General features: G+C 35.8%; 1 protein-coding gene across 3 annotated transcripts; it reads right to left on the bottom strand.

Moving 5' to 3' along the window:
* Positions 1-537: 537 nt before the first annotated feature.
* On the bottom strand, positions 538-24570 carry LOC113112556 (rho GTPase-activating protein 22). 3 transcript variants are annotated; one of them, XM_026278236.1, is made up of 10 exons: positions 24394-24570; positions 19026-19225; positions 17337-17424; positions 9539-9667; positions 7528-7735; positions 5391-5523; positions 4218-4291; positions 3972-4093; positions 2981-3860; positions 538-2070 (listed from the first exon to the last, which is right to left on the bottom strand). In XM_026278236.1, exons 1-10 carry the CDS (start codon positions 24470-24472, stop codon positions 1854-1856), a joined length of 2130 nt encoding a protein of 709 aa, XP_026134021.1. In that variant the 5' UTR covers positions 24473-24570; the 3' UTR covers positions 538-1853. The 3 variants fall into 3 exon arrangements, with proteins under 3 accessions (XP_026134021.1, XP_026134022.1, XP_026134023.1); XM_026278237.1 differs by lacking the exon at positions 24394-24570 and adding an exon at positions 23061-23233; XM_026278238.1 differs by lacking the exons at positions 17337-17424; positions 19026-19225; positions 24394-24570 and adding an exon at positions 14479-15446.
* Positions 24571-24860: the final 290 nt, after the last annotated feature.

Below are 24860 nucleotides of genomic sequence, written 5' to 3'. Positions count from 1 at the left end.
TTTAAAAAAAGTTAATAAAGGACATTTATATGCATCGAGTGGTTTAATTCAAGTCCTCAGTTTCTTAAAATGATGACCAGATTTACTTTTATTCACATATAAACATTGATCAGAGAACATATAAAGCACAAACGTAAGTTCAAATGTATACTTCTCTAAGCAATAACGATTTGGTAGAATGGACTTTTTAATGGAAGTACAGAAATCTCAGGTTTCATAAAAAAAAATTGTTTTGAAGATGAACAAATACGAGTGTAATTGATAACAGCATTTAGATTTTTGGGTCACACTTTATTTTAGGGTCCAATTCTCACTATTAACTAACCATTAACTATGACTTTTGCCTCAATTAACTCCTTATTTGCTGCTTATTAATAGTTTATAAGGTAGTTGTTAAGTTTAGGGTATTGGGTAGGATTATGGATGTCATGCATTATATGTACTTTATAAGCACTAATAAACAGCTAATATGTTAATAATAGACATGCTAATAAGCAACTAGTTATTAGTGTGAATTGGACCCTATACTAAAGTGTTTCCGATTTTTGGGTGAATTATAAATTTTTTTATTTTTGAAATGTTTGATAGAAAAATATATTTTGTACAACACTTATCAGTAAGTAGGCTTTTATGATTCACTTTTTATATCACTCATTTTCTAACTTCAAACTTCCCTTGATGCATTGCAACAATTTATTATGTTGTCATTTGAAATGAAACACACATTTTTTAAAGTCCTCTACTTTGGCACTTTCTGCATTCAGGAATCAAAACAGAAAAAATGACCACATGAACATACAGTATGTGCATACTTTAAAAACAAAATACTTTAACACATTCAAGTATATGTCAGCCTTAGTTCCGTCATCTATTTTATATAAAGACACTCATTCATTGAGTGTTTTAAAAAAAAAACAACCTGAGGAAGCTTAAATAAATAATAGCCTTGGCAATCTTGCAGCTGAAATAATCTTTCAATACAGTTGAGATTTTAACAGTTATACAATTGGACAGTTGTACATTGTCTATGAAAAGTTGTACAATAAGACAGTTTGGATGGTATTACCTCACCTAAACCAAAAAAGGTATTTAATTCTAGTGCAATTTACTTAGAAATAAAGGGATTTGCTGAAAAGAGTTCGGTCTGTGAGGTTTGATGACTGAACAGTTGGAAGTGTGAGGCACAGTGTGACAGGATGCAGATTGTATATGGTGACTGGTTTTAAATGATGTAGACTTTGACTGAAAAAGTGTTGTGTGATAATTTCACCAAAACCCCAAGAGACAGTTCAGCAGGACATCTTTCATACCATGCATTAACAGGAAATGCCATTAAAATGACCTGCCTTTGTGAGACAGTCTGGTCAGAAATGTCATGCTTTGGTATTATCTGTGCATGTTAGGTTATGCAAGTGACTGGAAATGCAAGCTAATGGAAACTGAACGGCACCCTAAAGGAATAGTTCAAAATGAAAATATTGTTATTATTTACAAAGAAGAAGTGGCAAGTTTGACAAGTTTGAAGGTGTTCTTCACACAAAATGTGCACTTCTTGTGAAGATTTTTCAAAAATGATCCTTTTGTTCTCTGCAGAAAAACAGCATATTGGTTTGGAACGATATGAGGGTGAGTAAATAACCAGTGAATTTGTATTTTTGTGTGAACTATCCCTTTAAAATGCAAGACTGAAGATCAGGGAGAAAAGTGTAACCGCTACACATGATCAAGTCGCTGTAACAAAACAGCACAAAATTACCTCTGAAAACTCATGATGCATGAGCAGAGAGGTTTTTCGAACAAACACATATTCTCTCAGTGTTACATCAGGAGGCCTGTAAGAGAGCCAGTCAAATTTAGCTTGTCCTTGTTCCCAATGTCAGATCTCCCAAAGTGGAGAAGAACTCCTCCATCTCGTTCTGAAGCAAGTGGTTGCGGGTCTCTGCGTCCTCACGGGCTCGCTCAGAGTTGCGGAGTTTAATTTCCAACATGCAATACTTTTTCTTCTCCTGGTCCAACTCCTCCTCTAGCCTCTCCAGTTGGTTACGCATAGCGACACTTGATTCCTCTAGCCTTAGAAAAATTTATAATAAGAATTAGATTTTAACATTAATGCCAAGTACTCTATGTGATATAGGAAATACAAAGAAAACTCCATAAAAAAAAAAAAAAAAAAAAAAAAAAAAAATATATATATATATATATATATATATATATATATATATATATATATATATATATATATATATATATATATATATATATATACTGTATATATATATATATATATATATATATATATATATATATATATATATATATATATATATATATATATATATATATATATATATATTATTTACAAATACAGGTGTTCTTCTCCCAAAATATTAATACATTATAAAACTTTTTTCTTTTAATATAAAATCAAATATCAAATAAGAATAAAAAAATAATAAATTTTGTCAAGCTGGTGAAGTTCTCTGGCCAACTGAGAATTCACTGTGATGATAAAGGTTAGGATCATGAATTTTTTCAGAACTACTAGCACACAAGTGTATATTAGCACCATTTGAAGCATGCTTTTGGCATCCATTTGGAACCAGAAGCAGTAAATTGTGATGTCAAACTGATATCAGAATTGTTAGTTACTTATTTTTTTATTATTCATTTTTGCAACCTGTCACTCACATGAGGTTACATCAACTAGTGACAACAATAATCAATTCTAAATGGATAAAAATGCAGTTCCGTCATGCATTTCTTCTTGTTCGAGAAGCAGTTTCACTCATATATGTCACAATAGGAAATAAATGACAAAAATGAAATGAAAAACTTGATCTTTGAAAAAGATCTTAACATTACTGGAATGATTAGAAAGAGCTGACTGCTCACGTCTTGAGCTTAATTTAGTGTTTCAGGTAAACTTTACTTTCTAAAGACAAAATACATTTCATCAAAGTGCTGTGGATTTCAAACATACCTTCGTATTTGTGATTCATAGTTGACCTTCTGTTTCTTTAACTCGTCTTTCAGCTCTGTTACCAGGCCGTTAAGTGTTGCCTTGCTAATGTCAGTATCTCCTGTAACGTTCACTGCATCTTCTCCACTTCCATTCTCACTGCAGCCTGCACTGCTCACACACATTTCAAGTACTTCGCTGCTCTTAGTGACCTCTGAACTCCTGTCCCCACTTTGACCTTGGACAAACCCTTCAATTGACCAATCCACTTTTTCAGAGGTGTCACTACCCACAGAGTCGTCCACTAAGATTTCACAAGAGGACGTGGACCAGGGCGTGCTTGCTACACTGGGTACACTGAGACTCGATGAGGACACGTTGTCGTAAGTGGATAGACGGTGCGACAGGACTGAATCCTTGCCCATGCGCTCTCCTGATGATGTACGCCGGTGGCTGCGCAGAGAGGAAAGCCCGTTCATCAACCAGTTGCCTGTACTGGGCAAGGTGGACACATCCACAGACGAGCCCCCAATTTTTGCAGGTTGAGCGCGTACCCCTCCACTCTTGAAGGAGTATTTCCAAGAGGGGAGGGATTTAGCCTGTTTGCTGGGGCTGACTGTCACCCCAGCTTTTCCCTGAGGTGTCATTTTGGCAGTTGTAGGGGCACCTATATTCATATCTAAAGACGTGGCACTGCCACACACATTCTCTGCCGCTTTGGACGTCTGGCTCGGCGATGAGCAGTTCAGCACCTCCTCATCGGAGATCCACTCTGCCATGCCTCGCTGACCCTGAAGACAACTTCTGGTTGGCTCAGAAAATGCATCTCCCTCAGTCCCCACATACAGACGCTCATGTTCACTGATCAACACCGTCATCAGGTGCTGAACCTGGGAGGTTCCTAAACATTTAAAATAAATAAATAAGTATAATCAAATTGGCAGTATGAGTCATTTCAACTTGAATTATTTTAAATTGATAAATATTACTATGGCAAGACTTACTTACTTACCTTCCATCATTGAAACAGGGTCCTCTACTTTAGGCCGAAGGATATTTGGTCCAAAAACTGTTGCAAGGTTCTGAACGCTCATCTTGTTCTCATTCGAATGTGACTGCACCTCATCTAAGAATCTACATTAAACATACAGTGAATACAGGAGACATTCATTCATCATTCATTTAAATCAGTAATGGAAGCGTTTCAACAACATCACCATGTACAAGAAGACTGATAGTATTCTATATTTTCACTTACTTGCAAATGTACTTTAACAAATTATAATTAGCCTGAGGAAGATTGTTCACTTGGTTCACAAGCTCACTGAGACCCTTTAAGAGACACATGGGAAGAAGATCCATTACAAATCCAGGGAACAAGGTTTTTGGTAAGTGAATATGCAATCAGCCTTTTAAAACCATCCTTGTGAAAAATAAAAGTAAGTTTAATAGCAGTGAATGTGCCCTTGTAGTGTACTAAATATCTTAAAAGTATATTTTTAAAAAGCTGTAATTGCAGATAATTTTTGATTATTGAAAAAATAGAAGCATATATAAAAGAGAAGTACCCTTCGTAATAATGTCAAATTAATAGTTTGAATTTACATAAGTCGTTGTTTTAATCTATAAGCTTTTGTCATGCTTTAAATTGAAACACTTAAATTGATGTGTTGACTAACATACTAAAACACATGTAAAGTACTTGATTATAATTTTAACTGCAGTGTACTTTTCAAACTACAATGTACTTTCATAGTACATTGTAAGTTAATATATTTTAAATTTAAGCATATTTTTGATTACTATAAATGCTTGTCAGTATATCCATTAGTGCACTTTAAACATATTTCAAAGACAAGGGAAATTATGAAGCTACATATAAAAAAAATCTACTTGATTTAAAATTAGAAAGATTTGGTGTCTTTCTTTATCTTTTTCTGCTGCTTCAAGAGGCCTTGAAGAAGGAAAGACGATTAAAAACACTCAAATCAGCTCTTCACATCGAAAACATCAAGGTAAATGGAATATTTGAAAGGTTTTTTTGGCCTGTCCTGCTCAAGTTTACGTTAGATCCGGCTCGTTTTAGTGTTTCATATACTTACAGGAGTACTATGTCAAATAAATTAACTTAATTAAGTGGTTCAAAAAAGCAATTTCAAGTTCAACTAATTGCATTTAAAATAATTTTGCAATATAATACAATAAAGTTATATTTTAAATAACATGCAATTAAGTGTCTGAAAACATTACATGCAGTTCACAATATACATATAAGTATACTCTTTAAAAATATATTATTTTCATTTTTATTTTCAAATATATTATTTTCATTCATCTAAACTGTATCTCTGTATCTGTAAAAGTGTATCTCTTTATTTGCAATCATTTTTTGACTTCATGTCATTGAAATACTGATGTATAGCAGACTCACCACTTCGTCATCTTTTAGCAGAAGCTGTGCACAGGTTAGAAAGTCTTCATATTTGTTAAAAGGGATCACAGGCTCCGGCAGCTCCCTGAGGTAGAGCTTCAGGAGGGACGCCACTGTGTGAATGTCAGTGTTACTGCAAGAGGTCACACACAGGTCAGGGGATACACAAATACTTCAGTTTAGTTTTCCTGACTAGAAAATTATGGTAACCTGTTCCAGCACTCTTATAAACTATAAACTGGTTGACCGAAGCATAATGTTTAAAACATCTTAATTCTCCCTCTCAGACTGAAATCCACATCAGTCTAAATGGTTTCTAATAATCAGTTACAAACCCGATTCCAAAAAAGTTTGGGACACTGTACAAATAAATTGTGAGTAAAAAAGGAATGGAATAATTTACAAATCTCATAAACTTCATTCACAATAGAATATAGATAACATATCAAATTTTGAAAGTGAGACATTTTAAAATGTCATGCCCAATATTGGCTCATTTTGGATTTAATGAGAGCTACACATTCCAAAAAAGTTGGGACCGATAGCGATAAGAGGCCGGAAAAGTGAAATGTTCATATAAGAAACAGCTGGAGGACCAATTTGCAACTTATTAGGTCAGTTGGCAGGATGATTGGGTATAAAAAGAGCCTCTCAGAGTGGCAGTTTCTCTCAGAAGTCAAGATGGGCAGAGGATCACCAAATGCCCCAATGCTTCGGCGAAAAATAGTGGGGCACTATCAGAAAGGAGATTCTCAGAGAAAATTGCAAATAGTTTGAAGTTATCATCATCTACAGTGCATAATATCATCCAAAGATACAGAGAATCTGGAACAATCTCTGTGCGTAAGGGTCAAGGTCGGAAAACAATACTGGATGTCTGTGATCTTCGGGTCCTTAGACGCTACTGCATCACATACAGGAATGCTACTGTAATGGAAATCACAACATGGGCTCAGGAATATTTACAGAAAACATTGTCGCTGAACACAATCCACCGTGCCATTCGCCGTTAACAGCTAAAACTCTCTAGGTCAAAAAAGAAGCCATATCTAAACATGATCCAGAAGCGCAGGCGTTTTCTCTGGACCAAGGCTCATTTAAAATGGACTGTGGCAAAGTGGAAAACTGTTCTGTGGTCAGACTAATCAAAATTTGAAGTTCTTTTTGGAAAACTGGGACACCATGTCATCCGGACTAAAGAGGACAAGGACAACCCAAGTTATAAGCCCTCAGTTCAGAAGCCTGAATCTCTGATGGTATGGGGTTGCATGAGTGTATGTGGCATGGGCAGCTTACACATCTGGAAAGGCACCATCAATGCTGAAAAGTATGTCCAAGTTCTAGAACAACATATTATGCTCCCATCCAGACGTCGTCTCTTTCAGGGAAGACCTTGCATTTTCCAACATGACAATGCCAGACCACATACTGCATCAATTACAACATCATGGCTGCGTAGAAGAAGGATCCGGGTACTGAAATGGCCAGCCTGCAGTCCAGATCTTTCACCCATAGAAAACATTTGGCACATCATAAAGAAGAAGATGTGACAAAAAAGACCTAAGACAGTTGAGCAACTAGAAGCCTGTATTACACAATAATGGGACTAATGCACTATTCCTAAACTTGATCAACTTGTCTCCTCAGTCCCCAGACGTTTGCAGACTGATATAAGAAGAAGAGGGGATGCCACACAGTGGTAAACATGGCCTCGTCCCAACTTTTTAGAGACGTGCTGATGCCATGAAATTTAAAATAAACTTATTTCTCCCTTTAAAATGATACATTTCTCAGTTTAAACATTTGATTTGTCATCTATGTTGTATTCTGAATAAAATATTGAGATTTGAAACTTCCACATCATTGCATTTGTTTTTATTCACAATCTGTGCAGTGTCCCAAATTTTTGGAATCGGGTTTGTAGTTGGACCTTCCAAAGAAAGCTACTTGTCTGGATTTGACTTCTGCTACACCTTGTGTGATACTCTAACTAATAATTTAAACTTGGCAGTATTTCCTGCAAATATGATTGGCTTTAATAATAAATTGCTTGTGTTATTCTTTATTTGTAAGTCACTTTGAATAAAAGCATCTTCTAAATGATTAAAAGTAAAAGGATGTTTCGAACTTGTCTTACCTGTCAAACAGAGGCTTATCCCCACAGTCGAAAGCATCCTGGAGTTCTCTGACCAGGTTGGCCTGCCCTGGCATCCTAAAGAGACCTTCCTCTTTCAGACCCTGCTCCCGTATGAAATCCACACACTGCTCCACCAGCAGAGGGGCCAGTCGGGGTCCAAACTTTCTCTCAGACTGTACTGTGTCCTCCAGGTGCTGACCAAAGATACCTACAATAATGCAAGCACCAGAGAAACATGTTAAAACAGTGATATTGTATAAAACACATTTGTAAACCTGCCAAGACACTATCAAAACATTTTAGAAATCTAAATATGTTCAACATAATTCAACTAAAACTTCAAAACTGACTGTGTCAAAGAATATTCAGTGTCCTATTGTACCTTGCAATATATTGGCTCTGCCTTGTATACTACAGTCTTCAGCAAACACACACAAGCCACGATGAGCGAACAGACAAGACAGAGCTTTAACTTCAGGCGTGAGGCACATGACAGATCCCTGCTGGTGTGGGCAGCAGTCCACTTCAGGCACAACTGAACAGTGATGCATGAGAATCTGAGTGAGTGAGTGAGTGCACACCTGTTTATGCCCTGGTTCATTGTAATGGGGGGGATAAAAATGTGGGATGAGCACAAGTCATCACACAGAGAAGTCTCATATTGCTTAACCCATCAATGCCCAGGTTTAACCCAGCGATGTCTTGATTAGAATTATTTACACAATGATTTAAATACTGACTATTTAGGATTATTTCAATAGTCAAATGTAGTGATTGTAAAGTTCCACAAGTGCTGATATACAGTCCATCAGCACTGGGACCACTGTTATCACTTCTGCCTTGCAGACCAATTATATTTTAGGACTATATATATAATATTATAGCATGAATTTGCATATTATTTATGGAGATTCCATTTTATTTTATTTTTTAAAGCAATTTTATTTAGTGCTTTTATAATGTTTTTATTTATTTTGTTTTAATATTTAAATTTTACTTTAAATAATTTGTATTTCAGTTTTACTCATGTCAGTACTTCAACTATTTTGTTTCACTTAGTTGCAAAAGCAACATTTCAAGTTGCAAAGGCAACATTTCATATGCTATTTTAACGTTAAGTTAATGTTTTTGACCTAAGGTATATTTGATTCAATTACGGATTTATTTCATTTAACAAAAACAAATGTTTTAACAGTTTTAATTTAAGTATTAGATAACAAACACAACACTGCTTAGGCAGGTTACATCAAGACAATAGGTGGCGGCAAGTATCTGTATGAGTGAGTCATATACAGTAATCATTCAGATAACCTTTCAGTTCAAAACAGTAATTTATTCAGGAACAAATCACCTCGTACTGTGCTGAGAATTGCAAAGGCTTTGTGCGGAAAAGTGACTTTGAAATATTTTATTGAACTGTCACAGATTTTGCCATCAGTCTGAATTTCAAAGTCAGAAATAACTTAGTGATAGTTAATGTAGGCTTATAGCATCCATTAAACCAATAACAAGACTGAGATTAAACAAGTACATCGAGCTTAGCCTCCCACTTCAGCCAAAGTCTTGTAAGGTGAGATTTGAAGTTTAAGGCCGAATTTGAGAAGTCCTGTTGGTTGTGTCATTATAAGTTATGCTGAGAACTGCATTCTTTCTGGGACACAACAATCTTTCTGTGCCGTGGTGAATATTTAATATCATTAAAATGTTATTAAAATGTTTGCCGTAATTCCAGACACCCCAAAATAATCTGTTATTAAATACCTGTAACACAATACCTAAAGATTCAGACACTGATAGTGCTGTTGTTATTTTAGTGTGCCTGTACATCAGCCATGCAGCATGATATAAACAGTGTGCCAGATTTAGATCACTCACTCTACACAAGCAAGGTCAGAAAACCAGACAAATACTTGTTAGTTTAATTTCATTTATTTTCTTGACTATGTTGCCTCGTAAGATAGAATGCTGCCTTAAGGCTTATTTGTGTGTAAGGTCCAGGTAAATAAGCTACCTCCTCCAAAGGGAGCCCAGATGACACGTCTAATGGCTTTGACCCAATCCTCCATGTCATTCTGGGAGTTTGCCATGAGCAGAAAAGCCTCATGGCTGAGAACCGATCTGTCCTTCTCTGCTGTACAGCCTATGAAGACACACACACACACACACACACACACACACACACACACACAAAATACAAATAAATCATTTGATTGGCACTGGTAGCATTCAGCCTGTCAGAGCCTCCTGACACTTGAAATGAAAGACAAATACCAAAAAATGAACAATTATATTATTTTACGTCATTGTAAATGGTTCTACTATATTTATTAGAACACTTGAAAACACATTTCATAATTATTTATTGGGAATCCTTAAAAGCACATAACTCTAATGCTGTGACATTATATAATTCATGATTGTTGGTCTTTGAACTATGTATCATGGTTTTCACAAAAATATTAGGCTGCACGATTGTTTTTAGCACTGCAGCAAATCAGCATATGAGAATGATTTCTGAATGCCTTGGTGAGCATACGACACTTCTTTAAAAAAACAAAAAATCTTACCAACCCTAAACTTTTGAATAGAACAAGATATATAAGGAGAAATCAATAGACATTAGAATATCTTTATTATAGTAAACTTATTTGTATAACAATACTGTCTTATCTGTCTTATATTAACTATTAAATATTGTAAAGACAATCATACATATAGATCTGCACATAATATGATCGTCTTTACAATATTTTATAGTTAATTTACCACTAGATGGCACTAAAGCCATGGACAAAATTGCACATGGATAAAACACTGATTTCTCTTTATGACATCATCCTACATACAGTACCAGACATTAACCATAGCAACACATGATAAAAGTGGTATTTTGTTCTTAAAGGAAGGACATCAGATTAACTGAACTGTGCCATGACAATTGGAGAAGCCATCTTTTGAAATGAGTATTATTATTATTATTATTTTGTCATTCTGTTATTCAAATGAACTAGAGTTGAAGAGTTAATATTCAGTTGATTTGCTTTTGGGTGGTTTTCAAAAGCACTGAATGTCGTGTTAAATTCCTAGCATTATGGAACTGGGACTTCTTTTCATTTCCTTCCACATTCAGCCCTTCCTCTTCTTCCGAAAATATCCACAGTATAAATTCTGTTCTCTCATATTTTTTGTTGATGGATGGTCCCATTATCGGTCTGAGCCTCAATGCAGAATGAACAGAGTATTGTCAGGTACCTTGTGGCTGAATCAGACAACACACATAGGATTCCCTGAGGAACGCCTGACTGTCTCTGTCTGCATGTCTGAAAGAGTTGGTGATGGCTTTGGCAGATGCAGTTCCACTGCCAATCTCACACATGTAATGGTAATAATCAAAGGCATGACTTAGTAGAGAATTGAGTGTGACCTTATTTTTTTTAGAAGACACAAGCTATTGATTCTATAATGGACTGACCTTTATTTCTATTTAGAAATGGGTCTTCTGACCTTGATTTAGCGGTGTGCGATATAGTGATTTTTTGATCGTGGACGATTAAAATCTCTCCACAATCTGCTTTTGAAGAAATATCGTAGTATGGCGGTACAGCACACAGTGAGGAGTGGGGCGGGGGTGGGGCTGAGAGCCGTGGGAATGGAGCAAGGCCGGTGGAGTGATTGGAAATGAGCTACACCTGCTCCACTCACCCATCTCGAGTCCCAAGGAGGATATCAGAAGGTTACAAAAGAGTAGTGACGACAGTAAAGGACGAGAGAGGACCAGGCCTGGGTTTATTTTGTGTTATGGTTTTGTTTGTGTGCGACAGTTGTCCATGAGTTTATTTAATTACTAAAGTTTTAATTTAAAGGTCCGCTGGTTCCCGCCTCCTTTTTCCCGTTAAGTTTTTATATTGTTACACACACATTGTAACAGTTGCAGTCCTGGTGCCTCTGTCTGAATATACTGTACATGAGACATACTGTACTGTACATTCACATCAGATGTCAACTCAGCGGGTAGAGTTACACTCACAGGACACTGCACTCGCAATCACAAAAATACATTATTTGCATGTGCTTTAAAGCCTTGCTGATCATTTAGACATTTTGCTCTAACATGCGATTTTTCTGAGCGCGTACACCTGAAGGGAGCACACAATAAGAAGCCTGTCAAACAGCACCTGATAGGTGGACTAAGATATATTTTGCATCTGATTGCACTAATACTGTTGAAAACACAAAATGTTTCTGTATAATCACAGTTGGTTATGTCCAAAGTGAAAGTAAACAGTTGCAAGAAATTCGGATGCATGCAGCTTTTAAAGCGACAGGAACTTTGCCTCTGCTTGTCATTAAAATTCTGCTGTCCCAAACTTTTATTCATTGCTTTATTGTGCTGAAAACACACAAAAAAGATATTTTAAAGAATGTAGGCAACCATAACCAAACTGGTCCCTATCGACTTTGATAGTATAAAAAAAATAAATAAAAAAAAAAACAGCTAACGGAACTATTCCTAATGTTAGTAAAACAACAAAACAGAGAAAAATCTATCACTTTTGACTGAAAAACTTTAATACAGTTGCTTTAATAAGAATCAGTGTATGATATTTGTATATTTGTTCATTCAATTTCTTGAATGCTACTCCTAAATACACATACTGTACCTGAACAAATAAATAAAATAATTGTGATAAAATTGTGATTCTTCTTAAAAAGAATTGTGATGACATTTTTGCCATGTGTCCAAGCCTATTTTGAATGTAGATTGTTTTTGCACATTTGCTTACACTAAAACAGATAAAGAAAGGCGTAACTCTCATTTTGTGTTCTGTGCATTTTGAACCGGAGAGGATTTTCTTTTTCCCAAAGATGCTAGTATGTTATCAAACTGGATTACGACTTACTGACGGCTCACATGCGCACTAATAGACTGAACATTTGTTCTGGTGTTGTAGATTCATCAGCCCACATATTTTGGTTCTTCTTGAATCCTTAAAGCACAATTGGACAACATTTTCATTCTGTACTAATGCAAGGCCAAATTCAAGGTCAGGAATCATCACTCTACAGTACATTCACAACATACTCTCTAATATCTGGTAATTTTGAATTCCCGGGATTTTAGATGTCCTTGCCGCCCCTTATCTGTTCCCAAAGCTATGCTAAACTGCACAACATTCTCCTAGCGTGCATATCCCAAACAATGATTTTACTCTGACATTCAGCATATTTTCACAGGAAGGTCATGGATATGGACTATTTATAATATGAAGGACTGAACAGTGATGTGCAAGTTTAGCATTCCGCTGGTGGTAAGAACTGAACAATGTAATGCCTTGCAGCCCACTCTTTAATACATGATGCATTGTTCAAGATAAAACATGTACTTGGGAATTTCATCTCCTAGGTAGTCTTTGCCATAACGAGCTGAATTTTCTTCACTAATGTCCCATTAGTTAAAGGGGTCCTATCATTTTGTTAAATCTTTGTTACAAAGATTTCACATCTTGAATGAAATCATATCAATATAAGAACTCAGTCAGCAGCTTTTACTGGTGGCAGCTGCATGTCTTCCTCTCTCATGTATCAGAGCAAAATGGGAGGCAGTGCAAAGCCCAAGGGACAGTGTGCGGTTTGGCCAGTAGTAGACTGGGAGGATATCCAGCACGACAAGCCTGAGGCTTTCAGATGAAGGTCTTTATTTTAAATCCAGCACTTTGCAGACACACTTGCCTTCAGAGATGAAAGTCTGACAGCAGGATAAAGTTAAGCAAAACCTTATATCAACGAACATCATTCAGTTTTTTTCAGATAATCATTCAGTTTTGTTCATTCAAATAATTATGAAGCTTTATATAGTTTCATATACTTTATTTAATATTGGTGTATAATAACATCTGCCTTATGACTGTCTCTCTCTCTATATATATCTAATTAAAACTAAAATAATAAAAAATTATATATATAGAAACCATTTAAACGAGCCCTAACAACCGAAACACCCTTGCAAATATCTAGCTGAAACCACATAGAAATGCCTTAGTAACTGTCTAGAAACCATTCAAAGCACCAAACTAACTCACATCCCTTTAACACTGTATCTAATTTAATGTCTCATATATTCAAACTACACAAGACTTTGAAACTTTTTTTAAACTTCAGATGAGAGAACAACAACTTCTAGTTGTATTGTGTTGCCTGAAGTTCTTTGCAGAAACACAGTCTGAATCTACAACATTATTATGTTATTAAGTAAATTTATGCTGTGTGTTCATTAAAAATTAATTTGAAAGCCCCTGTATTTCTGTAAATTATTTGCAAAGTTTGTAAAGTTCTTACTCATGTTTTTGGTTTAACAAAGCAAGTCTGCACCCCTGGAAACTATTACCACAAGGAATAGAGGATGTTTTGGTTGGGAATTGCTTCATGAGATCACAACATCTGTAAAGGCAAATAAGTATAACAGAATATCACAAAGAAACAACCATATTGTTACCATCACAATCATTTAAGAACTTCACACAAAATGTATGTCATTACTCCAGTCTTGAAATGTGAATTGAAATCAACAAGGAAAGGGTTAAAGTGTCAGTTTCAGATCAGAGAAGAGACAAACACCTTTCAGCATGGTTCAGGCAAAATTACAGGCCCTCACATTTATGCAAGACTACGTCACCAGCAGCAGCTCCACTCCTTACAGCCTGTTCCAAAAATACACGGCTCACAAAGCCACAGCTTCCTGGATCTTTTTCATGCATTTGACACTCCAGATGTTACAGTTCTTACAACCCACAGCTGCATCCAACATAGATGATTTTCAGGTTAAAAAACAAAACTCCCATCGCCCCCTAAATTCCTATCCTGCTATAAATGCCTCACTGTACTTTCACCATGATAAATCTCATCTATCGATCCATAAAACTTGACATCTTTTTGAGAAAAGTGTTTCCTTACCCTTAGCATGAACAGATCGGTGCTCCTGCAGCTTGCGGCAACCGAGACCCATATTGGCACACGGGCACCAAAGAGGGCAGCGCTAGAGCTGTGCCATGTTAGTTACATCTCTGGCCCTCCTGAAGGGTGAATGTGTGCAGGGGTGTGGGATTGATGGAGAAAAGCATAGAGAAAAGATAGGAGAAAAGGTGTGCATGGGACAAAGAAAAGTAAAGAGAATGAGAAAGAAAAAAAAAGTGAAAGAAAAGCGCAAAGAACCCCACAGTACCATCCCCACCAGAAACCCGAAAAACAAGTCCTGCGTCTACTTCATTCATTCATTAAAAAAAAAGAGTTGTTGTGTTCTCTTTCTTTTCTATATTTTTCTTCCCCGCCTCCCTGGTCTGTCAGACTCGCCCTCGCTCACCCTCATGAGCAGAGCCACCACAGTGCTCATCTTTGCCAAACACTGCACCCCCCCCAACTCAAACACACCCAGCTTATCAATTTGTGTGTGTGTGTGTGGTTGGGGGTTGATGTGATTTCCCATGGGGGGCCGGGCAGTTGAACATTTCTGCAATTCTAACACAGAAACCTCTGCATGTTGCCTGGATCTTTTCCCCTATTAAATCTAACAGCTTATTAATTAAAACTTCCCCTCTTTGAAGACATTTCGGAAACCACAAGGGGCTTTGTGTGTTACACAGATGCTTTTATTGTACATTGCCAGAAGGCTTTAGATCAGAGCTTTTAATGTACCAAACTGCAATCTTCACAGACAGAGCATGATGCTTCTGTCAGCTGTAAGAACATGCTCAGATCAGACCTCCCTACTCCAGTCTGCATTTGTGCTTTTGTGTCGAGAGCAAGCGTAAATAGAGCCATTGTTTGAGTGACTGATATAACAAGACCATGGAAAGCGGGTTTAGTTTGGTTTACTTAACAAACACCATTATATGGAGAAGCTCACGGTGTCCACCGTGCAAAAGGATTATAAGGGTGAAAATAATAATGTGATGGTGTAAAAAATGAAGTACGGAATGTAAAGGAAATGCATAAATGGAGTGTTGAGATTCAGTGCTGAATCTCAACAAATAATGCATGCTTCATTCTCAGCAGAAGTTGCTAAGACTTGCCTTTTGTTTGGCTTATTTTTAAGAGCTATTCTTTCTCTAACTCCTAAGAAGTGTGCAAAGACTCTCAGAGACGAGGGATTTAGCCTTTATTCATTTTTAATCTTAATTTCAATAATCTGGGACCCAAGACCACCAAGACACATCAAAGGTTTTGTGTCCACTCTTCATGCAAAATAATCAATAACTAATCAGTTTTAATATTTACACAAAAAGTTGTAATTTCAAAGCATGAAATAGTTTCACTTAATTATATGAACTCACATAATCCATTGTAAATGCCTTGTGAAAATACAGGAAAATCAGTAATATATGTTACACTTTATTTTAGGGACCAGATTCTTGAACTAACTATTGACTATGATTTTTGCCCCAATAAACTCCTAATTTGCTGCATATTAATAGTTAGTAAAGTAGTTGTTAAATTTAGGCATGGGACAAGATTAAGGGATCTAAAATATGGTCATGCAGAATAAAGCATTAATGTATGCTTTATACTAAGCAGCCAGCATGCTTAGTGATATGCTATCTAAAGTGTTACTGTAATATTTTGAAATATTATGACTTATTATTTCAAAATAACTTTTGAATGGTTATGGTAACAATTATTATTTTATTTTTTTTACCTTCCGTTCCATCATGAACTTCTTCAAGTTTAGATTTTGCTTCAGCATGAAATTAATGCATTAAAGTAAATTAAAGTATTAAAGTCTCAAGAAAGAATACAGACACATCGGTCCTGCATGCCAAGTGAAACCACGTGTTGGTGTAATTCAGGGGTGTCCAAAGTCTGTCTCACGGGCCAAATTCAACCGTGGATGAATTTCAAATGGCCTGCAGCTTGTCGATTAAAATATATTATAAGTGGCTCACCAAGCATAGTTTACAAATAAAGCAGTTTCATTCACAATATGACCACACAAGATTTTAGGCCAGATGTAGCAGTAAAAAAGCAATCGACAACAATGTTGCTAGGCACCTAAATAAAGTACCCCAGTAAAAAGACAACAGCATTTCATTATAACATCACCAAAGCTATATAAACTTGAAAACACCAGATGAGTTTCAGCTGTCATGCTTCAAAATACTAATATTTGACAGGTAATGATTGCTGTCATTATTTTCAACACAAGCAACTGTGTCACTAAATGCATCATGGAGATCTCATTAAGCATGTGTCATTGATATGGACTACACAGGCAAATCAGTTTCACCCATTTAGTCTTTATTTTAAATCAAGGACCGATTTCATCAGCTTATGTTGGCCTGACACTCCATACTAAATTCAAGGTCAACTAAGGTTGCATCCTTTGCTTATGATATATTCGCAAAAGAGGCAAATGTTTATTGTGAATTCATTGTTCGCTAAGGTCCATTAAAAATCATCAAAAATCAGATTTTCAATATGGTCTCAGACTTTTGTACCTCACTAGGTGGTCAGCATTTTGCAGATTTTAGTCTTCACAAATGTCCTTCACGTATCCTCAGAGGACACCTAATGCCCTCGAGTGATTAACTCTGGTAATGAGGAAGCAGTATTTCAACAGAAACAATATGCAAGCTCCCACTCAGAGCATGCAAACACAGTGCTTCTCAATTGTATGCCTCCTTGAGTGATGAGTAGGACAAAGAGTATAAGAAAGTATAAAATATAACATGCACAGATTATGCCCTGGTGGCACAAACCATTAAACACTTAATTAAATCAGACCACAGAAGATTCGGGTAAATTTAATTATCTCCTACCTGGAACTATTTCAAAAAGATGCCGCCCAGGTTCATCAGGATTGGCTGTCAGCTCGTTGACTTGACTACCCTGCAGTGGGATACATCCCTGGAGCGAAAAAGATAGAAAAGATTGCTTTAAACAGTAAATATGTCTGAAGGGCACATTTTTTGTGTGTTTTACATCATTTTAAGATGTTTTATCTATTAAAACTTTAAACAACTGAACAATTTCTCTTCAGGGATAACTGGAGTGTGTTCAATTAGGCTGCTGTAATTCGATAATTGATTTGTGGTGCTAATAAGCACCCACAGGGGTTCACCTTCAGGGCAGATAAGGCAGTGTGGGATTATAGTTATCAGTTGTGTGCATGGCCCAATTTTACGCTGTAATCAGCAATGCTGAGTCATGCATAATTAGACCCAACCACAGTCAAATCATAAATTATGTACCAGCCTCCCTTGGCTCATCCTCCATTCTTCGCTGCCCCAGCATTAACACAGAGATGCAAGTTTTCATTGCTCAACTAAAATTCCTCTCCGCCATTCAGCTGCAGTTAAATGAAATTTCAGAGGGTATGCATTGATAAGGGTAAATGCTTATAGGGTTACCCACTCAGATGCAAGCTGGGCACATTTCTGCTGCAGAGATTGAATTAAGCTGGGATGGAGATGGGGTGGGGGTGGGGGTGGAGAAAGAGAACAGGAGCATTACAGGGAGTTTACAGGCTCTGGAGGAGAATAATATCAGTTAAAGAATGGATGAGCCAATGTCAGCGGTATACGCTGAGAAAAATCATGCTACTTTAGGGGTCACAGGTCAGCTGCTCTGTATCCACTAAATCCTTAGACTTACACTACAGCAAAGCAGGGCTGGGCATGCTGTTTCCAAATTAGTTTGTCAGGCTAACAGCATGCTGATGTCATCCTGGTGTAATGGAGGCAGTGAGGAGGATACAGCTGTGTTCCTAAAGCTTCACTGACAGGGGAGAATGAATCGCTAGCATATATATAATCTTCAATTAATAAATATTTCTTAAATTAATAAGTCTCTGCTAGGCTGAATTTATTGGATTAAAAATACAGTAATAATTATTTAGTATTTTGAACAATATAAAATGATTGGTTTCTGTTTTATTATAATTTAAAATGAGAAATCATTCTAATATGCTGATTTGTTGCTCACAAAACATCGACATTGCTTTTGCTGCTTAATGTTTTTCTGGAAACTGTAATACATTTTTTCAGGATTCTTTGATGAATAGAAAGTTCAAAAGAACAGCATTTATTTTAAATAGAAAACCCTTTTATGACATTATAATAATAATTGATAACCGCCTGAATGAATGCAGTTTTGTCTCTCTCACTGATTCAGGTCTAGTCCAATAACCTGTAGATGGTGTGTATCGTGAGTCGAGGGGTTGAACATGAAAACAGTAAAGTCATTTGTTATCTCACAATCTATGCTTAAATCAGTAAGATAGATGACACTGAGTTATTGATCAGATATGAAATAAAAGGTCATGGTCTCTTATTTTTTAAACCTATTTTTGCAACATTAACTGTCACATTGTTTAGACACAATAGGGTCAGATTTTATTTTGATCAATGTTGTTGAAAGACAGCATTATATTTCAGATAAATTATATAATAATATATAATCAGCTTTTATTTTTATTCTCAGGTTGTCTGTACCTGTGTAAACTGTACCTGTGGTTTGGTTTCCTCCTCATCTTTGTAGAAATAGAGGTGGTCAGTTCGAAGCACGAACCAGCGCAGCTGCCAGTTCTTCATGATGTTGCGTTGTTTCTTAAGCCAGCCCGCTTTCAATGGCCTGTCTTGGAGACTGGGGGACGATGGCCTGCTAGGTCCACGGGAGAGCTCCCCCATGACCATGCTCTTAGACCTTGCTGAGAAAGTAAACACAAACACATACATTCAAACATGTTAAGTTAGATTTCATGTGACATTTACAGTAGATTCTCATTCTGCTCATCTAAACCAAGTGAATTAGCCTCCATTAGTCTGGACAAGTATATACACAGAACACACATAAAAATGCATAGATGCATAGACAAGATGTGTAATGCATGCCTTATGACAGGTTTCTCAGTGATGCAAAAGCCCATTTTTTGGCTAATTCATGAATTTAAATTCCCCTTGTGTTGACCAGAGACAACCACAAACCACAGCAAAGCAGATCAGTTTGGGCAGCTGTTTTTGAGAGGCATGTCCAGTGTCACAAGCAGCTGCTTAATGCTTGTGGGCCGGAAGGGGGAAAAAATCAATCCTTGCTTTCCAGTGTGCTGAGAGCAGTAAACATGAGAGTGCACTTCCATGCTTTCTTCTTACAGGCGTGTTTAGGATCACTCTGGATTTTTAGCCTTTATCAGATTGGCTTACAGTTGCTGGGACATCTATGCCATTTTTTATGTGGCGAGAATATGTTTTAATTTATTGGATAAAATATGAATATTATATATTTAAAATAAAACAAATTAAACTTAAAAAGAAATTGTAAACCATATTAATTTGTTTTCATTTGATCACATTTTCACAAATAACAAAAAAGACATAGAATTTTTTATTATTTTACTACTTTCATTTAAATGGAAATGAAATGTATTTTTAATGCTAATAATAATTATTTAAATTATATTTTATTTATACGGTAATATTTACTATAGTATATAATAGTATATAATATTAGTATATAATATATTAAGGAAACAAAATCAATATTATTTTGTCCTTTCTTCTTTTTTTGTTTAATTGCTGAATGTTTTTTTATTTATTTATTGGAAATATAATAATATTATTATTATAATATAATATAATAATCAAATTTCCAATATCAGTTTCAATCCTGTTAGATTTTTTAACATCACTGTAATGAACACAAGCCAGCTCCTCAGTGACATCATCCTCCAGGATGTGATGTCATTTTTGGTGGACAAACATCAACACAAAAATTAGTATTAACAATTGGTGTCAGAATTTCTTATTTTCTGAATTATTTGGTTTGTTTCACTTTCTGCCCTGTTTTATAAAGTTATATATATATATATATATATATATATATATATATATATATATAATATTAAAATTGTTACAAATATAAACCAAGTATTTAAACATAATATAAATGTATAAAATTACTGTATACTGTTCAATAAAATTATAATTATAAATATACAATTACAGTTCATTAAATTATAACCCAAGTAAATTCTTTCTTTCTATGTTACAGAGTTGAAAAGGTACTGCATTACAGCAATGAACCGAACGCTCCTCAGTCTGAAGGGCTGCAAATGGTTCCACTCTGATTAAATGACTGTAAGTAATGGAAGCCTTATCAGTGTTAATGTACACCCCACAGCCTCGTGGAGAGAGAAAGAGTGAGAGAGCACAAATGGGAGGGAAGAGGGTGGGAGAAAAGCCCCTAAAATGATCTAGCCCTTTGAACAGCAGTCTCCAGGGACACACACAATTGTGTTTCTCCTTATTACCCACAAACCTAAAGCGGCCAACTCTCAGATTGCTGACCATTAGACCATTCAGCATCAGAATTTTCCTCCATTTGTCTGATGTTCTGCTCTTGTGACATGTTCAGTCTAAAAATACTGGAAGTCTGACCAGGCCCATGCATATTTCATTTAGACACATTTTTGGAATGACAAAAGAGCCTTTTTTTTATGTGTCTGCTCTTTAAATATTCTTTCAGGCCTCCGGTACTGAATATGAAGACTTGTTAAAAATCTCCAAGGATTAATATGAACAATTAATCTCTGCCTGAAATGTTCATCCTGCTTAAAATAGTCCTGTAATAAAGACTTTTGTACAAGACATGTTTTATGAGGACACCTTGAGAATGGCATGATGAACAGAATAATAATCAGTCTTGTGTAGCTCCAAGATGGTTTGGATTATTTCTTAGTTCTACTAAGGGCTTGAATCCAGCTCTATTATAACAATCTTGCAGATTACAGTAAGCAGTGAAAGAAATATAAGCAAAATGCAAGTGAATAAATAGATCAATTATGACTTCATTTTCCCACAGGTAATATGTCTAAAAACATCAAATGTTAACATGTAATGTAACAGTAAAGGAACTTGTAAATAAATCAAATTAGACAGATTTAAATATATAAAAAGTACGCTACCTGTCATACATCCTGATAACCAATTACACATATCTACAGCACAAAACTGACAAAAAAAAGGCAATTGTCGGTCCACCTAATATCCTGACACACAGAGTGAAATATCACTGCAAATCAAACCTTGCAGTGTCTTTGACTTTGCTTTGAGTCTGCTGTGCTGGAACCCAATACCCTCATCAAAAGTGACACAATCTATATGCAAGATGATAAATGCAGAGCCCAGCAGACAGACAGTGCTTCAGATGCTCCTGCCTGCTTTACGTTGCACAGCAGGGCAGAAATCAATTCACAAATAGCATTTTGCTGCTGAAGCAGACAAGCCTGTTCTCCAGGGGAAATAATGAGGAAAACCATTAAGTTTTTATCAATTCAACTTAAAAAATTATATTGCAACCTGTTTTGTACATGGAACTGATTAATGGCAACAATGTACAATAAGGTTCAATCCATTACCATTAGTTAATGCATTAGGTATAATAAACTAACAATGAAGTATAGTTATTAGTTCATCATTTATTAATGTAAGTTAACATTAATTTACAAATATACTGTTGTTTAAATATAATATTGTCCATTCAAAATACTATGGTAATTTATAAAACTGTTAAAAATGTATTAGTATATGTGTAGATTAACATTAACTTATAAGTATTGATAAATGCTGCAAAATTATTTTTCATTGTTAGTTCATGATACCTATAAAGTTAACTAATTAAAATGTATTGTAAAGTACAATCTGATCAATAAACTTATAAATGTACATACAAATACTGTATATACATTTAATTTACATTATATGACATGTACAGTAGGCTACAGGCTATTGACAGCAAGCTTTTACTCATGTAGGTGAAACAGTTTGACATTCACCTGTTATGATTTATTACACCTGCAAGTCCCTTGATTCTAAGTGTTGAAACTACAATTCATCATAGACCAAGAATAGAATGTAAGTAGAGTTCATGTACAGAAAAATGGCTATGTATTATAATGATTAAACTTATTCTTGACTTCTTTCTCTGTCATGCACTGTACACTCTTGAAAATAAAGGTTATGTATTGGCAATGATGGTTCTAAGAGGAACCTTTAACATCATGGATTATTTTTTTTACGGTTCCACAAAAAGTTATTTATTGTTAAATAAAACATTTTTTTCTATTAAAATGTTCTTCACACTCAGAAGAAAATGGATCTTTTAAGAACCCCAAAATCATTCTTATGGCATTGCTGCAAACACCACCTATATTTTTAAGATTGTATAAAAAAAAACAAAAAGTAAATCCCACTATGAAACATCTGGCATCATCAGCATGTGTCAGGATCCGAAGCATGACTTCCTGGTTAAGGAGTGTGACACAAAGCCAAAGACCACTTACACTCATTAACCACTAATCAAGCTGAAAGATGTTACAAAGCAACCTCCCAGTCTACTGGATCACTGCCATGGTCCTCAACAGCACATCACTGAGCTGTGAGATCAGTGCACTAGCGGAGCACAGCTAATACAGAATTGGGTGTTGCTACGGAAGGGAACGCAGCACACTGATGCTGAGAAACAGCAGTGAGAATTAAAGGTCTTACCTCTCCTGGACTGTCTAATCTTGGGACTTAGCATGGTGTTCATAGCTGAGCAACACTGTCCTCTATCCACATGTTGGGATCAGTACTCTCCTCTCCTCCTGAGCCTCGCCCTGTTGCACCTCTTCCGCCTGCTCTGGACAGCATCTGTCTACCTCCCTCCCTCCCTTCCTCACTCTCTCTCTCCCCCCTTTCATGTCCCAGTACCCCACTGCACAGAGCAGCACACTTCCCGGGCCCCTCCCACCCTCATCACGCAGAGGCAGCTGGAGAGAGACCTCTAGCACACGCTCAGATCCACCCTTACCCATAATGCATTATTTATCCTACACCACCCAAATTAATTCCACTTTGGACCAGCCATTAAAGGCCCGGATGATTACACTCAGTGATTCACTGAAGCAGAAACAGAAGGGCTTCTGCCATCTCTCCCCCTTCGCTTTCCCTCCTAATTGGTTCTTTGGTGTGGTGAATGTATCTGCATGTGCTTGTGTGTACTATTTTATGTACTTCTCTATTTCTCTCCTTTAGTCTGTGTTCACATTTTCAACTTCCAAAAACAAAACTATAAAGGTTAAAGGGTTAGTCTGGCCAAAAATCTGAATTCTGTCATTATTTATTCACCCTCATGGGTAAGTAAAAACTTGTACACCTTTTTTCTTTTTTGGAGAATTATCGGATATTTTCCATATAACAAGCTCCAAAAATAATTTTCTGAAATAAATAAATAAGAATTAGGAATATATTGTACTGCTAAATTAATTTAGCTATTTTTATGATGATTTGTCATTTTCAAATAATTCTAAAGACAGAAATATAATAAAAATAACAACATGGGCATGGAAAAACATGAGCGTGAGTTAATAGCTTATTTTTCTTTTTAGGTAAACTAATCCTTTGAATTTTTTATTCGTCCTTCATTTTCTTTTAACTGTCTTAATAGGATCTAGAAGTTGCTTTGATAATGAATTTATTTAAAAAATGGTTTCCTAAAGTAAATTCCCAGTAACAGTGTCCATTTTACACATAGTACATTTCACAACAACCTCAACAGTAAGAATGCTGATTGCAAAACTACATGGTGACTGTATGTCAGAAGTTTATAAAAGACTCACAGTGACAGCTACTATATAGACAATTACTTATTAACAACGAGGCATTCCAAAAAGCATCTACAATATACTCTATACTGTACAGTCATAGGTCATATAAATGTTTTGAATTTAAGAAAGATTTTGCCATTCATACTTTGTCATACACATCAAGTTGTTGCAATCAAACTACCATAAAGAACGCTTTCAGTCAAATAAGACGATAACAAAACTCACTTAAATACCTAAGAATCTCCATCGTCTCTCCATCGCAGTAAACACTCCGAGTTGTACATTAAGGCTTACAATGTAGCATATTCGCATGAGGCATTTGAAACTAACTGCCTCAAATATCTGTATAAGTAAAAGGAGAACTAGTTATAAGTGTCTACTTATAGAGACTCCCACTTAATATCTTAAGAAACTGAGGGGAGGAGGAGGATTTGCTAAGAATTTATCACATTTAATAAATCCACATCTTACAAAAAAAATGTTTCACATCATCAAAAAATAACGCGTTTCTCAGGACGAAGTTCTACCTCGAATACAAACACTATGAGATCAGAATTTGTACATTCACTAGATTAACTAAATTCTATCTAAAAATATGTGCTTGACTGCATAATAAGGGGGAAATTTCCAAAAGTTGAGAGGTGTAAAAATCACAAGGTTGGTGGACTGACGGAGACATCTAAGGAAATGACGACTGCTA

The sequence above is a fragment of the Carassius auratus genome, chromosome 13 (assembly GCF_003368295.1).
Source record: "Carassius auratus strain Wakin chromosome 13, ASM336829v1, whole genome shotgun sequence".
In the NCBI taxonomy this organism is placed as follows: Eukaryota; Metazoa; Chordata; class Actinopteri; order Cypriniformes; family Cyprinidae; genus Carassius; species Carassius auratus.
This window is presented reverse-complemented; position numbering and strand designations above follow the sequence as displayed.